General features: G+C 34.1%; 1 protein-coding gene across 1 annotated transcript in view; it reads left to right on the top strand.

Moving 5' to 3' along the window:
• Positions 1-357: 357 nt before the first annotated feature.
• Positions 358-21,779, top strand: part of LOC127876518 (uncharacterized) — a 45,503-nt gene continuing 24,081 nt past the window's right edge. The window contains exon 1 of the mRNA XM_052421818.1: positions 358-589. Coding sequence (XP_052277778.1) covers positions 535-589 — 55 coding nt within the window. The 5' untranslated portion in view covers positions 358-534. The remainder of the gene's footprint in view (positions 590-21,779) is intronic.

The raw sequence follows: 21,779 nt of genomic DNA, 5'->3' as shown, positions 1-21,779 counted from the left end.
TACCTAAATTAAAAGAGTTAACATAACAACGGGAAAATTATTGTACCACGTGGCATGGCTATCATCACGTGGTTGGTAATAACGGCATGGAATTGATCCAGTTATGCTGGTTCAAGTCAAATCTCTGCTAAGAGGTTGCCTCTGTTTCTCCTTTTCTTTCTGTCCGTCAAATACACACATCGAATGACAAATCAGTAGTTTTGCAAGTCATATAAACCCATGCACGAGAAACCCGTGCGTTTTCGCGCTGAAACTTAAACATGAAACCCGTGCAATTTTCGCGCGATATCATATCCGTAAAAGAACTGTACAAAACAAATAAAATACCGAATTAATTGAACCGAGAATTATCAAGGTTTCCACTACAAGTGTTACCCTGTGGGAAATACTCTGCCAGGGACTTAGAGGCATAAAAAGTTATCGTTCTTGAAACGGCCGGGGCACGAATGCTATTTATAATCATCGTTTTCAGAAAACGTGTAATTGACGCTGAGCTGCATCGTTTACTCACAACGGGTTCAGGAACAAAAGAGAATGGCAGCCATGGGAGCGCTTTCTGTTATTGTCGCATGTTTAGTTGTTATTCTGGGTGAGTACACATAGTTGTGATGTATTGTTTGTGATGTAATGTACATTTAGGTAACGTAAGTGGATTTATCTACTTCTAGACACATTTAGATCTAGTCCAAATGCACGCGTAACATGTGTTAGATTTATTTTGTTATTTCTGCACCATGAGTCACTTACTACGTGCTCGCTTTTCAATTAAATGTTACTTTTATACATCGTTCAACAGTCAACACATTCGGTGCGCTAATAAATAAATTGAATAACATTTAGGCATATGCTTGAGTTTTGCGAGATTATTTGTATGTCTTTGTGCGTCTTTGTTCGCCTTGTTTGTCTTTGTGCGTCTTATGCTTGAGTTGCGCGAGATTATTTGTATGTCTTTGTGCGTCTTTGTTCGTCTTGTGTTTCTTTGTGCGTCTTTGTGTGTCTGTGTGCGTCTTTGTGCGTCTTGTGTGTTTTTAAGCGTCTTTGAGTGTCCATGGGTTGCGATAACAACGTATTGGGCGGCTAACGCACCGGTATCTGTCACCATTGAGAGTATGGCAAGTTAAATAATCCTAAAAACATTGTTTCTTTCTCTTTTCTCTTTATTGTTATTGCAAATGATTCAGAAATAACAAATCTTTTGTATGCGCAATTATCGGACATTTAAATAATAAAATACTATGTTTATTTAGCAGCTTAATTCACAGTACTTATTGCATTTCTGTCAAAGTGGCCGCTGCGATTTCGGTTTCTTTGTGTAGGGTCACGTGCTTTGAATATAAATATCTCAGCCTCTTTTTAAGGTACACAAATGATGCCAGCGTTTTTTTTCCTTCTTTAACTAGTACCGGGGAACGGTACCTTTCCCAAAGCCTACCGGAGGCTTCCCAATTTTAGCACCGGACCTTTCCCAATCTCGATATCTACCGTTCCGAACGATTTTAGGTGCCGTTCCCAATAGCCAGTGCCTTTTATTTTCGCTGGAAATATCTTTTGATATTGTCGAGCCTTTCATTTTCGGCCATTTATTTTCGCCGGACATTGTTGCGTAGAAAGTAAACAAAACTTTTCAAATGGGGCGCAACTCTAACCGCTGTGTAAAATGTGAATGGATTACATAACCGCGACGAGTGATCGATATTTCCCGTGAAAGAATTCCATCGCTAAGACCAGTCTTCCTTACATCAATAAACTTTCTCAACACTAATTTTTCGTTGACATTAAAAAAACGTAACCGTATTGAGTTAAATGCGCATATTACTTCTATGTATAGTTTTTTAAGTGTCAAATCCGGACAGTAACTATTCGGATACGGATATAAACAAATAAAAGTTTAACATAAAATTAAAAATAATGAGACATGGGTGTAAAATCCTATAGTTATTTACAACATATACATAAGCATTAAATGGCACATGATCTTAATATCTTATTTGATGATTTGAAAAAAAATCTAAACAAAATATAAGACTTACCTTTAAAAATTATTGTTAAAGCATTCCACTCTAAAAACTCATTTTGGTTACGTGTGACTATTCTCACTGTCTATTGTTAAAAGATGTCAAACCAGTACAAGATCCATTGTTGTTGTTTTTGTTTAGTTTTTAAGTTTTTAATTTAACTCACATGAAACATTGCAGGGCTTGTAAGACTTTTAAGGGCTAAAAAAAATTATTAATATTATTTTTTATGCAACCTCAGTGCTTATGCCTATCACTGGAAGATATTTTTTCCAATTGACGGGCACATTCTAACTGAAGTGGCAATAACACAATTTTCACATGACATGATACGATAGTCGAAATATCATAACCGTACTGTAGTTTTTCTGTCAAAACCTAGAGTTTAAAATGCTTTGTGATGCAGAATATAGCCCCTAATGATAGATTACATGCATTTTAAAGGTTCCCATTTCATCAATTTTGCGACTCGAATTTTTCCCAATTCATTGATTTCGCGACTCGTTTTTTTTTCCCAATTTGAAGATTTCACGACTCGAAAAATTCCCAATTGTAGGGGTACAGGTACCTTTCCCCTTTGGGGAAAAAAAACGCTGGATGCTTATATCATTGGAGAGAAGAGATTCTGAGCTTTCTATTGGTCCATTTTTCGTAACATTAATATTAATGAGGCACTTGACAGTCGCGTGACATTTTTGTGCTTTTTGAAAGGCCCAAATAAACAGGAATTCGTAATTCTTACTGATTTCCACAGATAGCCAAAGTAAGTTCCATCTTTAATCAGTAAAATGCACTACATTTTTTGAAAATTCTCTGTAGCGCTAAATAGCGCAGGCTAGTTGAAGTGACCGACCCCAGTGCTACGTTTCAGTGTTTTTAATTTCTCGATAATTTCCGTAATTTCCGTAATCGCTTTCGGCAGTCCTTCGGCATTGCTCCGGCTTACTCCGTCGCCGTTCGGTTAATCATCACACGTGCAAACAAAACTCTATATGATCGTTGTTTCGTCTGCTTTTTGCAAACTTTCTGAACAGTACAGGCATTGCAATGTAAGTGGTCGAGTCGGTATCAAATGTAATATTGAACAATGGTATGCTCCATCGAAATGTCATTCACAGACATAACGGTCTGGCAAGGACTTTTATCAAAAAAACGTTTTCGTTTTAACGGTCTTTTCGGACAGAATAATATTCGGACAAATATTGTTTCCCCTTTTAATTTTCATACTCTGTTAACAAACAACCATGTGTTTCTTACAACTAACTATTGCTTAGAATGTTAAAGTGTGTGACTGTCAAATGAAACGAAGAAAATATTTTTAAAAAGACTTAAATTTTGTTACAGCAAGTGTTTACTCCAGACACAAAGTTGTCAAAATTCTATTATTGCACGACATGCATTGCTTATGTACATGGCTTTGGTGATGAAAACTTAAATGATGTAAAATAAACATCATGTTGAATGCTTAAAGACATAATGTACATTGTCATTGAACCAAAACACAAAATGAAAGTAAAACTATTGACATAATTATTATTGCTAACCATGCAGGGTGCTTAGTTTAAGAGCATGTCACATGTTATGATTTTAAAAAGATTTAAGAAAAAAAATAAAAAAAATAATGCATTTCGCTTGAATAAATTTAATTCCTTTAAGAATATGACAAAAATCAATAGCGCACAATAGATTTGATTTATAAAACACAACTGATTTACAAGTTTGATGAATCTTATTCCCAGTCACAGTCATTGATAAAAAGAAAGCAAAGTTAGAAAATACATTTGTATGTTGATCTTATCTGGCAGAAAATACATTTTGTATTATATTTCCAGTCCTGGCTTTTACACACCCAGATGTTAAGTCTTCATTTTAACTTGTTTTATAACTTGACAATATTTCTTACTGCGGCTATTCGACAGACTTTAGAGTTATGGCCTTTGGTTTACTTAACATTTTACAAAAAATGTCTGTCTAGAGCTGTTTATGGTAAATATTTTGAAATTTTAAATGATATATGTTGTACAATGTATATCTTTACTAGCATGAAAAAGTACGGTACTGCAAGTATCACTGACCTCTACAAGTGATGGCCTACTATCAACTTAATTGTCCCCTACCGGTAAAACCAGAGGGGACTTCTGGTTTGCGCTCTGTGCGTCAGTCTGTCAGTCTGTCACACTTTTCTGTGTCCTGCGATAACTTTAAAAAGTTCTTCAAATTTTTCATGAAACTTGGAACATGGACAGATGGCAATATGGAGATTATGTACGTCAATTCATTTTGTTCCTATGTCAAGAAGTCAACAAATATATATAAAAAAATAATGACAATAGTGGAGTTTCACCGGTATTGGTCCATATTGCTTGGCAATATCTTGTTTTCTCGACAACTTTTTTTCATCTGCACCCATATATTGGACATATACTGATATAAATATGTACTATTTGTCAGAGATATTTGTGTATTTCTTTGTTTTTCGATATTTATTTGTACAATAATACTTTGATATCGTGTTGATTTGCTATGACCATCTCTTTGTAATATTGTATTTGTAAACAGCCAAAGAGATAGCTTATGCCTAATAAAGTATATGGTATTGATGGATTTTGCTTAACCCTTGGCATGCTGAGGGCAATCATTAATGGCCTTCGCAAACAACTTGGAACCAGACCAAATGCAAAGTAATTCGATGTCTGGACAGTAGGGCTGTCGCCATTCACCGGTATATCGCGGTGCATGTCGTGAAAAAAAATCGCACCGCTGTACGGCGTTGCCGCACCGGCTTTTTAAATATTATTATATTAGCACAGATATAAATACATTACATAATTATTTTGATATAGATATCATTTTGATAACTGAAGGAGCGATTCAAAAGGGCTAAATAAATAATCCGTTAATATCCAGGTCAAGCAAGCGCTTCCACTGGTAGATGTTTAACTTTCACGTTTAAAATACAGCGATGTATGGGTCCGCACCTTTTTATGTCCCCCACTATAGTAGTGGGGGACATATTGTTTTTGCCCTGTCTGTCTGTTGGTCTGTCTGTTTGCGCCAACTTTAACATTTTGCAATAACTTTTGCTATATTGAAGATAGCAACTTCATATTTGGCATGCATGTGTATCTCATTAAGCTGCACATTTTGAGTGGTGAAAGGTCAAGGTCAAGGTCATCCTTCAAGGTCAGAGGTCAATAATATGTGGCCAAAATCGCTCATTTTATGAATACTTTTGCAATATTGAAGATAGCAACTTGATATTTGGCATGCATGTGTATCTCATGGAGCTGCACATTTTGAGTGGTGAAAGGTCAAGGTCATCCTTCAAGGTCAGAGGTCAATTATATGTGGCCAAAATCGCTCATTTTATGAATACTTTTGCAATATTGAAGATAGCAACTTGATATTTGGCATGCATGTGCATCTCATGGAGCTGCTCATTTTGAGTGGTGAAAGGTCAAGGTCAAGGTCATCCTTCAAGGTCAGAGGTCAAATATATGTGGTCCAAATCGCTTATTTTATGAATACTTTTGCAATATTGAAGATAGCAACTAGATATTTGGCATGCATGTGTATCTCATGGAGCTGCACATTTTGAGTGGTGAAAGGTCAAGGTCAAGGTCATCCTTCACAAGGTCAAGGTCATCCTACAATGTCAAACATCATATAGGGGGACATTGTGTTTCACAAACACATCTTGTTTGGAATTTGGGACAGATTTCCTTTGCAAATAAGTTCATAATTATCCAAAAGATGTTTATTCTATTTCTTTTTTTCTTTCTTTAGTATATCGATTGTTCAAAGCATGGCACTTCCGAATCATGTTATCTTAAGATTCTGAATAAGTCAAGGAAGAGTCAGAACGCTACAGATTTTCAATACTGGGCCTGCTGACTCGGCATTTTAAACATGCCCTTGAAGCGTTCGATTTACACAGATCGTAGTCACAGCTATTGTAAACAACATGGCGGACATTTAAGAAAAATACGCGAATAACAATAACAATAACAATGACTACTTCTATCAAGTTTATTACAGTGTCTTTTGCAGTTTCTAGTCATACTATGATACCAGTTTTTTCTGATTATTGAGTTTAATAAAGTTTGTAAAACTTGTTATTCTGCTGTTTTCTTCACAGATACATATTCTGTAAAATATCGCGGTATGTACCGCGATACAGTGTTGCCGTACCACGATATACCGCGGTGTGCTCACGGCGTATCGTGACAGCCCTAGTGTCCAGTTTGCAAGCTTTCACATTCAGATAATATTTCTTATGAATATTGACAAAATTTGAAAAAACTCTAAAATTAACCAGAATACATTTTAGCAGACGATAATTAAGGATGCCCTTAATATTGCCCACAATTTGCTGCATATCCTTATTTTTCAGCCACCATCTTCACTTAATGAGCAATCACAGATACCAAATACATCAAAAAAATTGAATTTAAATTCTTTTTCTGGAATTGCGAGTGGTTTCTCTGAGGAAACATTTAATTTTCCAAATGAATCGCAGGTACTCACATTCACATCAACTGATAAAAGTTATCAGCCTGAAACTGACAATACAGTGCGTCATGTTTTGAATCTTGGTGGTAGTAAAGCAGTTGTCAAATTTTCTACAATTTTTTTATATAAATTGTGGTGCATCTGACATTTCCACAATCAATCCAAATTCATTGTCATTGTTCAGCTGTGATGAATCATCACAAGACAGTCTTAAGTTCTTGCTTTGCTGACTCTTACGAGATTGGTACTCAGGCGGATGAATGTTTCAATTGTGATCTTACTGTTTATGAAAGTGACTGTCTGATCAATCAACTTGATATTTGGCATGCATGTGTATCTCATGTTTCTGCACATTTTGAGTGGTGAACGGTCAAGGTCATATCTTTCAAGGTCAAAGGTTGTATAGATGGGTGACTTAGTGTTTCACAAACACATCTTGTTCATTATAAAAATCAATTAGATTAAAATAGATTTAAGATTCAGTGTTTTAACCAAAGGCTGTTCAATAGCAAATTGGGAAGTCATTTTGCCAGAAATAAAGGACGATTTACATTTTGTAAAATTGATGTAAATTTTTTATTTTTCATTAATTCAAAAAAATTAAAAGGATTTTTCTTAGTTAAGACTATAGCAACAATAAAATATAAATCAATTTGTTATTAAATATTTTTTTTAAAGTGTTGTCATCGCTACAATGGGCGTCTTAGCAGCATTTAGTAGGATCGGTGTTTATATATGTATGTATGTATATATATATATATATATATATATATATATATATATATATATATATATAGCATTATCATGCATGTTTATACACGAGTCTGAGACGAACAACATTATACTCGATTTTTAATCGGTATTCATATGTCCTTATTTTATAGTTTGTGGATAATTCACACTATAAGTGTTTCAAATATTTTAGAAAGTATGCTTATGCTTTGTGCAGAGATGTGTTACGTGTTTACGAAGTCTCTTCTTTGTTGAAGAAACTTTATTTGAAGTAGGGTTTAGAGGTTTACACAAAAACTAATGAATTAACAATTAATGTCGATGAACAGGGAATGTTATTTATTTTTCACGAGGGCTACCATTTTGAGTCGTGTAAATGAAGTAGACGCTAATGACAAGTCATTGTCAAACTAGCATTAACATTTAATAAATATAGTTGTTAAGCTTTATTTAACAAAACTTCATTCCTTATTACTTTAGAGTCCTCCAAATCGTTTCAGCTGTTTTTTAGATTGTAATGTGCATGCGTTTTGTTAACCGTATTAGTTGATCGATTGAAACAAACATCTTCCACCGTTACCTGTTGGTTTAAACAGTATTTTATTATTGTAATGAAAATTTGAGCATGACTTGTGAAATACATTCATACAATAATGGATAAGAAAACCCCGTTAAAATGTGATCAAGTTTAATCACAATGTTTAGTTGTTTGCTCAGCGCAAATCATTTATAATCTGAGGCTTTAATGCTTAGTTTACACCTGGCCACGATCTCCCCGATTAGCCAGAGGCTAAAAAATCGGGGAGCTCTAGGATTAAATGGTGTACTCCACGTTCTGTTACGCTTCCTTACGAAATCAGCACGTTTTGTTGCTACTATCGAGCCCACGATTTGCATCACGTTCTGTTACGCTTTGTTGCGATCATCACGATTTGCTTCCACGCTTCACCACATTCCGTTACGTCCTGTTAAGATCTCCCACGACAAAGCTGCTTTGTTGCGATCTCCTGCGATTTGACCTACGATTTGAGATAAGAAAATGAATCGGGGCAAGCGTGGTGAAATTTAAGTTTGATTTAAAATCTGTCCCGATGCCCACGATGTCCCCGATTCAACCACGTTCCGTTACGCTCCCCCACGATCACCCCGATTCGACTCCACGCTCTGTTACGTTCGCCACGATGCTCTGGAATCGGAGATATCGTGGTAATTGTGGCCAGATGTAAACCTAGCATAACTCTTTCAGTGCTGGAACCGAATTTTGAAGGCCTTTGCAAACAGTTTGGAATTAGATGAGAACGTGGCATCTCATCAGGATCCAAACTGTTTGCTATTCTGATAGTATTCTTTGAAAAAAATCGAAGAAAATGCTAATTTAAGAAATTCAGCAGACGACATTTTAGCAGACGACAAGTTTCCCAGCATGCAAAGGGTTAATAGAAGGCTGCTGAGTAACAATCTGATGTGGAGATTGCAATACGCTATAATGCGTCTTTTGCGTAACTTCGTAGATAGCGCTTAAGTGATTTCTGGTAGTACAGCGGAGGGGGGTGGAGGGGGGGAATTGGAAAAACTCAATACCATTTTACAAAGTGATCAATCGATACATTATTTGATTATGTTATAAGCAGAGCTCCAGATACGTATTTTCGTAATAACGAATTATTTTCATGTCCTTTTCTTATTTATTTAAGAATCTTGTCGTACCATTAAGAATTACAAAATCAAGTTACAAATATTATTTTTACAGCGGTTCGTATTGATTTTTAGCTCATCTATTTTTTGAAAAAAAATTATGAGCTATTGTCATCACCTTGGCGTCGGCGTTGGCGTCGGCGTCCGGTTAAGTTTTGCGTTTAGGTCCACTTTTCTCAGAAAGTATCAATGCTATTGCATTCAAACTTGGTACACTTACTTACTATCATGAGGGGACTGGGCAGGCAAAGTTAGATAACTCTGGCGTGCATTTTGACAGAATTATGTGCCCTTTTTATACTTAAAAAATTGACAATTTTGGTTAAGTTTTGTGTTTAGGTCCATTTTATTCCTTAAGCATCAAAGCTATTGCTTTCATACTTGCAACACTTACTAACTATCATAAGGGGACTGTGCAGGCAAAGTAATGTAACTCTGACTGGCATTTTGACAGAATTATGTGCCCTTTTTATACTTAGAAAATTGAAAATTTGATTAAGTTTTGTGTTTAGGTCCACTTTATTCCTACAGTATCAAAGCTATTGCTTTCATACTTGCAAGATTTATGAACTATCATAAGGGGACGGTGCAGGCAAAGTTATGTAGCTCTGACTGGCATTTGGACGGAATTATGGGCCCTTTATACTTAGAAAATTGAAAATTTGGTTAAGATTTATGTTTTGGTCCACTTTACCACTAAAGTATCATAGATATTGCTTTCATACTTGGAACACTCACAAACTATCATAAGGGTACAGTAAAAGGACAAGTTGCATAACTCTGGTTGTCATTGTTACGGAATTATGGCCCTTTTTTGACTTAGTAACTTTTAATATATGGTTAAATTTTGTGTTTCGATCCACTCGAAGTATCAAGGCTATTGGTTTCAAACTTCAAATACTTACATGCTATCATGAGGTTACTGTACCTGGCAACTTGAATTTTACTTTGACCATTGAATGACCTTGACTCTCAAGGTAAAATTATTAAATTTTGCTAAAATTGCCATAACTTCTTTATTTATGATTAGATTTGATTGATACTTTGATGAAACTACTCTTACCTGACATACCACAATAGACTTCACCCAAACCATCCCCCGTGCCCTCCCCCCCCCCTCCCCCCCTCCCCCCCCCTAATTTTTTTTTTTTTTTTTTTTTTTTTTAAGGTCATCTCACAAATGACCACCACACCCTCACACTATACCCCCACCCCACCACCCCCACCCCCCCCCCCCAATTTTTTTTTTGATATTTTTTTTTTTTTTTTTAAGATCATCTCACAAATTATCACCACACCCTCACACTATACCCCCCCCCCATTTTTTTTAAAAACGGTTATGTTTGAAATACCGTCCAACCATCGCACCCAAACCCCCCCCCCCCCCCCCCCCCCCCCCGATTTTTTTTTTTTTTTTTTTTTTTTTTTTTTCGCTTTTTTGGAAGATAATGTAATAAATGTCCACAACCCCACACTATACACCCCTCTTCACTCCACTCCTCCCTCCTTTGTGATTGAAAATGAGAGTCCCTTTACCTTTAAAAAGAAAATAGATGAGCGGTCTGCACCAGCAAGGCGGTGCTCTTGTTATTGAGTTCTTTTCGCGTATTAAAGATCTTTTAGGTGCTTATATAGAATGGTTATCAGGTTTGTTTAACAAAGCGCATTTTTTCTAATAAAAGCGGCGTGTACAGTCTATCTGTCAAAAAACAATGACGGCGCCCAGAGAGCATCTTAAAAAACTTCAAAGCGTGCAAAAACACGCTTTTAACATATTGTACGAAAATTGAGCCGAAGTTGAATGTTAAGAAAGACATAATAGAAAAGATCTTATATGATGTTTTATGTTCAGTTGCTGACACGACGGGTCCAAGCTTAAACAAAAAAAAACATTCAAAGAGTGGAAGGGAAAATCCCCATGGCTACTATTTGAAAAGATTGAAGGGGAAACCCGTTTTAATTGTGAAATATGTAAAAATATGTAAAAATTCATCGAAGGCATGCAATCTAAGCACAGTTTGGGCATATGAAGCTATTTGAAAACAAAAATTGTCAGGGCCCTCAATCTATTAAATCTGCCGCTGAAATTCGGCGGCAGTACCCCACCTGAAAAGTATACCCTTTTCCCCTTTTTGGGGGAAAAATCCCCCCCCCCCCCCCAAAAAAAAATAAATATTTTTTTTTTATTTGTTTTTGTTTTTTTTTAATAGAAAGATGATTATTATTTCTCAATTCTTTTTCAATTTAATCTTTGCAAACATACTAAATTATGAAAATGCAATAATGAGAGAGTAAGTAAAAAAAATCCCCCAAAAAGGGAAACGCTGCGAAAATTCCCCCTCCTAAAGTCTGCGGACCCCTTCCTCTAAAGTAGTGTGAGGGCGCTGACAGGGCTCAACATTAAAGGTTGTCCTATTGCCCCTGGCAAGTAAAAGTTGGGTCCGGGCAAGTTATTTTATAATCTAGTTGTCCGCCCGGCCAAGTGCAAAAAAGAACAAAATGCATGTAATTTAGACTTTCATTAGAAAAATTGAAAGCGAAAAATATTATAAAGAAAATTAATGTGGTTTGCTTGATACTTGTATTCAATGCTTGTTGATACCAATACAGTTATTATTATAATTATGTTGTAATTCATTCTTTGTTAAACTCAAACACATCGATGAGTTCACTCACGCTAACCACCTGTGGAGCTAAAATATTTACATGATTCCATTTGTAAGGCCCTGGCTTGTGGATATGTGTAATTTCATTGGTTGGTTATAAATACGACATGTACTACGTTTGTTCAAATCAACGTGTCCTCACTTTTTTGGCAATTTGTCACTTGCCTTAAATAAAGGATCAACTCATTGTTATACGCCGTCATAGGCCGAAGGATATTGTTTTGGCGTCCTTCCGTCCGTCTTTCCGTCCGTCCATCCGTCCGTCCATCCGGCTCTATTGAGTCCGGAGCCATATCTTGGAAGTGCTTTGGCGGATTTCATTGAAACTTGGTATGAGTATATATATATAGATAAGAGGATGAGGCAAACTGGCATTGTACCCCATCTGTTAATAACGGAGTTATGGCCCTTTGTATCGTGAATTTTTTATTTATTTTTTTTATTTTTTTTGTGTGTGCAGAATTTTATTCATTCCGTATAATATTACATACATACATACATACATAGAATAGTGTGTACATTCATACAAAGTATTATGAACTTTATAATAAAAACAAAGTATTTCATATAGCTTTTTTGATGCGTACATAAATATAATAATTAAACTTGCAGTAAAATCAACATACATTCATATAATCTTATAATTGTGTTATATTTCAAGTATTATACAACATCAAAATAAGACAGGAAAACACAACACAAGTTTGTACAATACAAACTATATTCATGTTAACAGGGGTTAACGTAAGAAATTGACACTCACTTGCCCGGGGGGCAAGTTACTTTGAACATCTACTTGCCCTCATTAAAAACTGGTTGCCCTATTTTGAAGTCAATTTTTTATTGTCATTTGATCTTTAAAGAATTGATACACATGCATTATTATGCTAGATTTAATTTCAGCTAAATTCAATGTATCAAAAATAAAATAATAATCGTTTTTATAATATAAAGTTGTAAACAAAACAAAATCTGGACAGTTTTATTTCATTGAATAGTCACTATTGAATACAATACATATGAAGAGTTTATTACTATTAAAATTTTAAAACGGTATACTTGTCACTTTATCTATACAAGTTATGGCATAGATTAAAAGGGGGGAGGGCTTAAAATAGTACTGTGAAAATGATTGTTCAGAGTTTGAAAATCATGTTGATGTCTTTAATGAAGAGTTTCTCACTATTTGTAAATGTGAATGTGTAACAAATAAGTTATTCACATTTTAAAATAGTGAGAAACTCTTGATATGCATTCTTAGCAAGTTTTAAACAGTCTGCATATTCAACATGATTTTCAAACTCTGAACAATCCTTTTCACAGTTATTATATTCATGTTCATAGACATCACTGTCACTAGTATACGCTTCTTCATCCAGTTCTAGTAACTGTTCTGAAATTGTTTCAGTTTGAGTGCTTTTACACAAGAAAATTGGAATAGCACAGTTACTACCAACAATTTTATCTTGCTTGTTATTAAAATCAGGGACATTGTTGTTTTGGTTTGGTTCAGAACATTTAAAATGATTAAATGAAAAGATCGGCTGGACGCTACCGTCCGCCATGTTGAAACGTCTGCCGAGTAGAACTTGTTTTGAGCGTTTAGATTGGCTGATACAACGCAAGCGACCAATGAAATCTCGTTTTACTAGTACTTGATAAAAAAATATATTGACCCAAAGAAAATAAATAGATAAAGGTGAAAAGTCGAACAAATACCGCAATTATGCTAATGCGAAACCGGCTTGCCCGGCGGACTATCTACTTTGGAAAATCACTTGCCCGCGACGATTTTAACCCGGCACGGGCAAGCGGGCGTCCGCTTAAAAAAAGCCCTGGTTAAAAATAAGTATGTATATCCTTGAACATAAAATATTGCACATAAGAAAGTTAAATAGTAAGTGCTGAATTGCATTGTTTACATAAAACTGATAATGCAGATTTTACAATGACAACAAATAAATATGTTATAAGCATTATTTATATTATGTGTTATGATTGGTTATGTCATTATATGAGATGTCAGTAAATATTTTAGCCAGAGACCATATTTTTAATTCTTTGTCTGATTTAATTGTATTTTTGTAAATTTCAAAAGTTTGTTTCTTACTATTTGCAAGTCCGTATTTTGAAAGAATTCTGTTTTTTCTTTGACAATAAAAGATATACCGTTTAAGCTCTAGACATACTATATTTAAATCATTCATTTTTGGATTAATAATTCCAAGTACTAGATCCTGACATGTAATGTGAATAGGTATGTTTGGTCTACTTCTACGAACAATATCAACAACAAATTTAATAATTTCTTGGGTATATGGACAGTACCAGAACAAGTGCATTATATTTTCAACTTCAAAATTACAGAATGTACATAAATTATTTGCAATTATTTTCATTTTGAACATAGGGATTTTGTCCCCAATATTCTGTGGACTATTCTGAACTGGAGCCATCTGATATAAGTTTCTTTAGTTAGATTGAATACAAGTGCATGTACCTTTTTCCATTCAATATTTAAAAATTCTGAATTCTATTTAGTATTACAAGCTGGAATGTCATTGTTTTAAATAAATGTTTTATAAATATGTTTCTCTTCTTTCGGGCTGGTTACTAATGTTTTTATGTAAGTTGGTAATATAGGCCCTTGAGTGTTTTTGTCAAAACGTACCAGGTCTTCAAAATTGTCAATGTATTTCTTTATTATGTTTATTAATCCTTGGTACAATTGGAAGTTTACGTTTGTTCCAACTTGTGTATCCAAAGATTCTTTTGAAATAAAGCAGTTTCTTTCTACCATTATGTCTCTCACAAACCGAATACCTCTTTAATATAGACATTTAATATAGATATAGCTATTGTTAAATTTAAAATTATGATTATAAAAGAGAGGCATATCCAGAATATCAGCACTATTCAATATTGGCAGCTTTTCAATATACAATATATAGTTTTTCAAAACATCAAGCCAAAATTTATTTTTTAATCGCAAGCATATTTTTTCGACATACATTTTTCCAGTATTGAATACTATTTTAAAATCTATTAACAATCTAGCCAGTGAATAACAATTACCTTCTCCTGCCACTTATTCTCTTAAGCCATGTTATTTTCATATAATTTTCAAAAGAACATATATCTACCATATTTAACCCACCTTCGTTATAATCTTTAACAATTACTGTTTTTTTAATTTTGCTTGGTCCTGCCCAAATGAAGTCATAAAAGTGTTTATTTATAGTTTTCATGGTGTCTATGCTTCGTGTTGGTAATGATACAAATAAATGTGTAAGTAAAGGTAAAAACAATGATTTGACAATGGTTATCTTTCCTAGAGGAGTATAATGTTTCTGCGATTCCAATGACTTATTGATCTTTTAATACTTTCGATTTTGTTTTCAAAGTTTGACATTACTATTTTATCTAAATTTATATCAAACACTATCCCAAGAACTTTGAAGGTAGTAGCTCCCCATGTCAGTTTGTATTTAGTTTTTATCGATCTAGTACTATATTTCATAGAGCCTACCCAAATTAAATTAGTTTTTTAATAGTTTATGTGGAGTCCAGAGTATATTGAAAATTCTTGAAGCATATCTAATGTACAGTTAAGAGATGATTCCGATCCGTCCAGAAATAAAGATGTATCATCCGCAAATTGTGATATTTTATATTGTAAGTCATTTATAGTTATACCTTTAATATCTTTGCTTTCCCTTATTTTAATAGCAAGAATTTCTGCACTTATAATAAAAATTTAAGCACTGATCGGGTCTCCTTGACGACATCCCCTTTCTATACAAAAAGTATCTGACAAGAATCCATTTATTTGTATGGAGGCCATGGTTATGCAAGAAAAAAAATATCCATTTTTGGAACATTGGTCCAAAATTGAAAAAACTAATAGTTGTTTCTATAAACTGGAAAGACAATGTATCGAATGCTTTTTCAAAGTCGACCGTCTTAAGTAACCCAGGTAAATTATTATCTTCAGCATATTTCAAGATATCGTAAAGTAATCTGGTGTTTTCTCCAATGAATCGACCTTTAATGAAGCCTGTTTGGTCTTTACAGATTAAAATATCAAGTAACGTCTGTAATGGAACCTGATGCTAATTTGTAAACAACATTTAATAATGTCAATGGTCTAAGTTTTTCAGGTAACATCTCAGCTTGTTTTCTTTTGGGATACAAGTAATAATTCCATGTTTTTTGTGTTATGGGCAAGGAATTTGTAATAAAGGCATAATTAAGACTTCTCACTATGAAGTGGCCTAACTTATTCCAAAATACCTTAAAGAATTCCGCAGTGAATCCATCAGACCCTGGACTTTTATCATGTTTCATATTTTTAAGTGTTATTGATACTTCTTCGATATTAGGCAGTCCTTCTCAGCGTTTTCATTAGGAGGCGGCCGGCGGCCGATTTGACCGCCTCAAATGTTATTTGGGCCGGCTCAAATTCGGAAAAAAAATCGGCAAATGCATTATGCTCACGACGATGACAAGATATTAAGTATTCGTTTATAAACTAACTGTCTGAAATTGAAGTAAACAACCGTAACCGATATATGTTAACTGTTTTCTCATTGATCGTTTTGGTATAATTGTCCAATCGCGAAGCGGGAAACATGAGTGTACCACTTTGATTAAAGGTCACGAATTGACAATGTCAACATGTCTAAAAAAATATTTAAAAAAATGACTTTCTTTTGTGTTTCGAGTAAGAACGATAGTTCGCTGTTGAAGTTATTTTGTTCCAAATTTTGTTTACGTTTATCATTTACCGGCACCTCCGGATGAATGCACTTTCCTATTACATTTCGGTTTTATTTTCGACAAATTTCGTTGATGGTTCCGATTATGCGGATGTTTGGTTTTCTCCGCAGAGCTTTTAACCTCCGAACGGTAAGTGGATTTATTTATAACCACATTTTACAGGAGAAGAGTCTTTCATTAGGATAAATGAAAATCTCGAGCCCCAAACTCTCCTGATATTGTCATGATTAAGGTTGGAGTTTGCTAATTATATTGAATTGGCTCTGAAATGTTTAGCTATGTCCAAATTTGTATTGGAAAATATTGACCAAAAGAAGCTTCCTCTGCGACATATTTAAATCCTACGATTGCCTAAGCTGGGGCAACCTATGCTCGATTTTTTTTTTGGGGGGGGGGGGGAATCTGCATTGCCAAACTGTCAAATCTTTCTTAAAATTGCTATGCTAGGAGAACCTATGCCCAATTTTTATGCATCTTTTCCAGAGGGCTTCTGACAAAATATTAATGTCATCCATGGTCTTGCACATTGTCTTCTATAGTAAATAAGCCATTTATACTCTTCTTTAAAAACAAATAAAGTTCAAAAGTAAAATTTAATCTGAATTGAAGTTCAAAAGTAAAATTCAATCTAAAAAAACATGCTACATTTCCATATTGATTATTTCAGCAGTCAAGCTGTGGCTTGACATAAAATAGAGGCAGAAGATTCCCCCGAAGCAGCCAAGGGTCTAAGCATCAGCACCAGTTCTTACACTTGTGGATGCTGTGGTCCAAACCGATGTTTCTGAGGGGAATGATGGGCTGAGCCTGATAGACAGCTGTCGATATAGCCATACAAAAACTTAACCTGGCATCAAAGGAATATGACCCAGAATCAGATTAGAATTACATCAAACTCTGTTTTATTTGTAAAATTAATTATTAAAAGTCGAATTGGTGTTACTTTTTAAATGTTTTTTTATACATTTATATCTGTTTTTATTAAAATCTTGATAATTGCAGAGTTGATGTAAACTGAGGACTTTATGTTTTCTTTGCCATTCACATAAATATCCTCTATTTTAAATGAGCAAAATCATGTACATTATGTGCCCAAAATCGCTCAGAGGCCATGATTTGGCACCTTTATTTAACAAAAATTCAGGGGAGGATGCCCCCGGACCCCCTAGCAACTCGCACCTTCGGTGCTCGCACAAGTTGGCCTACTCAAATAACTCAAAAGCCTGCTACAAAAAATCCTAATGAAAACGCTGCCTTCTAATGAGTCAGATTGCACTTTATTCAATTTAGGTATATTATTATCATTACATAGATCAGCATTTATATCGTATTTTATTTCGTTGTATGATTTTTAGTGTATAATGTTTTATAGAATGTAACAGCCTCTTTTAAAATATCGTTTTGTTCTGTTAAATTAGCCCTGTTTTCTAATTCAATAAAAGGTATTGACTTATTTGTATAATGATTAGATTCGAGCGAGCAAAAGTATTTAGTGGGTTTTTCTCCATCTTCTATCCATTTAGCTCTAGAACGAATAAGAGACCCTTTAAGTTTATTTTCCCTCACAGTTTCTACTTCCTTTTGTAGCTCACGAAGTTGGTCTGAATTAGTTTCAGTCAAGGATTTTTGAAGTATATCAATTTTCTTAATTAAATTTGATTCATGGTTTTTGTTCTGTTTAGCTTTATATGATGAAAATGAAATACTTTTACCTCTTATTTCCATAAGTAATGTTTCCAGAAAGAATTGGTCATTGATAACAAACTGTATGTTGCTATTGTGAATATTATCTATGTTTTCTATGTTGTAGATAGGTATATAGTACTGTAGTTTAATATTTTCAATCAAAGTATTAATACAGTTTAAATAGTCAATATCCTTTAAAAGTGAATTGTTGAATTTCCATAGCCCTTTTCCATGTGTTATTTCCTCAGAAATTATTTCTAGGTCGATGATGGAATTTATAACATGAATCAATAGTAGATTTTCTAATATTGGATGACAGATTATTTGAAGTTAGGAAAAAATCAAGTCTAGCCTGTTGTAATGGTGTGAACCGTCTCCATGTATATTGTTGGATAGTGCCATTTAGTATCAATTATATTGCAGTGATTCATTTTGATGTGTGTCCCGCGTGCCAGACGCACGTTTTTTTCTCAAACATGTGCGTACTTGGGACGCATTGTTTAAAAAGTCCGATTTTCAACATAGTCAAAATTGTACATTATACCGAGTTCGATTCGTGGAGATAAGCGAAACACATGTTAACACCGTTTTGAAAAGTAGAACGGAAGTAACATTACTACATTCAGAATGTAATACGCGTATTTTGATTGGTTGAAATATATCAATTATCCACTCAGTTAAGGCGTTTTATTAAAAGTTCATTGGACATTTAATTTGCTGTCCCGGATGGTAAACAAAGAAAATGCCACCCAAAAAGGTTTTCAAAATTGATCCTCAACAATTTAAACTCGGTCAGTGTGTAGATATTTATCGATAACGCAGCCTCGATGTAAAACATGTGGTTAAATGTGAAGAATAAATGGCGGAAAACACATTTTGTGTTCGTCTGTTGTGAGCGCAGACAGTTATATTGTAAAGCGATGTTATTATAATTTTCTGGATTAATTGATCATTGTTGTTTTTTCTAAAGTGACAATTAAAAATGTGCAAGTTCTGAAATAAATAGCATCTTTTATTTTTATACGGTACATACATAATAGTGATACAGATCGTACAGCATTTCGTCCTATGTAACGTAGAATGTAAGTACATATAACAACACAGACTTCTGCTGTTCATACTGCAGGATGTGAGAGGGGTTTTTATTTACAGAATAAGGTCTTGACCAAATTCAGGAACAGTTTAACTGTAGGGAATCAAGACAAACTTATGAGAGTGAAGTTGTGCAATTTTGTCAGGGATGAATTTATGGAAAAAGCTTTCCCTGTTTGAAGAAAAAACAAGGCGAGAAGGTTATACACCTTAAATACAGTATGAGTGTTGTTACACTAAATATTTATTGAAGGTTTAAACCTTTTGACCAAAGCAGAAATTGACTTTTGTCACACTGTTTAAAAGGGATAATTTTGACCAAAAAATTATTAACACTAGTCCTTCAATTTATTAAAACTCTAGTCAGTCCAAATTGTTAAATAAGTTAAAAGTTCTCTGTTTAAGATGATATATGTTTCACTGTTTGTTATTTAAAGTAAAACAAATAAAGATTTTACTTGCTATAAACCTATTTCTTGTTTTAGCTGTAAAATTGCATAAAAGAGCCCCTGGCTAAGGCGTATCATGTAAAGTAGATTATATGTAACGAATTTACAAAGACACAATCTGGGACCCATTGTTTTCAGTTTGGACCCATTGTTTCAAAATATGCCAGTCCCTGGGACTCATTGATGTAGATTTCAAAATGAATCACTGTATTGTTATCTCTTATAATAGATTGCAATGTTGTTCTTGCATTTTTATTATTGTTAATGGATTTATAATTTTGATAATCCAAGTTTACATCTAAAACACAATTAAAGTCCCCACATATTATATATTTATCAGTATTAAAATCTGTGATTTTTTTAAAGAGGTCTGTAAAAAAAGTGGGAGTATCTTTATTAGGCCCGTATAATGTACATACGGTAAAACTGTCATATATGTCAAGTCTAAAAGTAAGTAGTTTCCAATAGTCAATTTTATTTACTATGATTTTTAAGTTCTTTTTAGAACAATACGCAAATACCTCTTGAATTTGATTGTCAAAAACTAAAATAACATTCGCCATCCCACACTGAATATATTTTATTTTTCATATAAGGAGGAAAATGACAGTCTTGGAGACAATAAATATGTGCTTGTTTTGTTTTTAAAAAATCAAAGACATCTCTACGTTTTTTAGTGTTATTTAGGCCCCTACAGTTGTATGAGATTAATTTCAGATTATCCATTTTTATACAGATGACAAAAGTGCTTTAACATATGCATCATAAAACAGGTATCCTGGTACAATATATAAAATACAATAATCATAACTTTTAACTTCTGCAAGTTGAGACACAAACAATTCAGCACATTAAACACAAACATACAATATATGAACAAAAGAACAAAATGTACAAAGGGAGGCTTAAAGTATAATGAATGATTGTGGTTACAGTCAAACATATGGACTTATTTACATCAAAATACATAACTTTACAACCAGTGATTTTTTTTTGCCCAAAATTACCGCCGATATTCGGCTGCTTCCCAATCGCAAAAAATGACGGTTTTTCCCAAAAATCTGACCAAAATTTCCCCAAAAATGACCAAATTTTCCCAATAAAGCCAATAAGATTACAATGTCATTTAGTGTTATTTCGTAGAAAGATTGCCGATCGAGCTTGTCGAGTCTTCGCCAAATGACAACTGACTTACGAATGTTCGCGAATGTAGCCGAATACGATTTTACGTTGCTATCCACACATCTCTCTCTATATTGAGGAGGATAGCGTCGATGTATCCCGATTGTTAACGCCTGTTTTTACACACGTCCAAGATGGCGGCAAGCAGACGAGAAGTTTGCGATGAGCAGCGAAAATGATAAATAACACTAAAATTAACAGTGGACATCACATGGTTATAAGGAGATAATTTAATGTGTGTGTCAATTAACGCAAAATACTACGTTTGAGATGAACAACAACAAATATTTATTAGAAATCTTCACAGTGAATGTGCGTCACGGAAATCTGTGTTGGGAAATTAGAGTTAGTTTACTCACAAAGTTAAAGCATTTAAGATGGGTATCGTTCGAAAATGGAAAGAGACAAACATGATTTTATTTATATGTTAGTGGATCTGTGTATAATCAGATTCATATGCATATTCTGCTTTATTATGTTTGTCACGCTTTATAGTTTGGTGAAATGGCATGTCAATTGAGGATGTTAATTGTGCAAGATATTAAAAGGTAAACAAATGAAATGTATTATTTTAGCTCCATTTAATACAACATTAACACAGCAAGAACACTTAAGCATGTTTGTTAATATTTGTTAATGTTTTCACCATATCATATTTTACTTTAAAAAACATCCTGAATTAAATTAAAGAGATTATGATTAAATCGTAATGGTACATATATATTGAAGAATCTATAGATTATTGCAAGTTCAATATCCATGTGGAAGGATATTAACTAAACGTTGTAAGAAGACATGAAAGCAACACTTTATAATATAAAAATGCTGTCAAACATGAACTTAGCAATTTTTAGCTCATCTATTTTTTGAAAAAAAATTATGAGCTATTGTCACCACCTTGGCGTCGGCGTTGGCGTTGGCGTTGGCGTTGGCGTTGGCGTCGGCGTCCGGTTAAGTTTTGCGTTTAGGTC

The sequence above is a fragment of the Dreissena polymorpha genome, chromosome 4 (assembly GCF_020536995.1).
Source record: "Dreissena polymorpha isolate Duluth1 chromosome 4, UMN_Dpol_1.0, whole genome shotgun sequence".
Lineage (NCBI taxonomy): Eukaryota > Metazoa > Mollusca > Bivalvia > Myida > Dreissenidae > Dreissena > Dreissena polymorpha.
The sequence above is the reverse complement of the archived record's forward strand: the minus strand, read 5'-3'. Positions and strand labels throughout refer to the sequence as shown.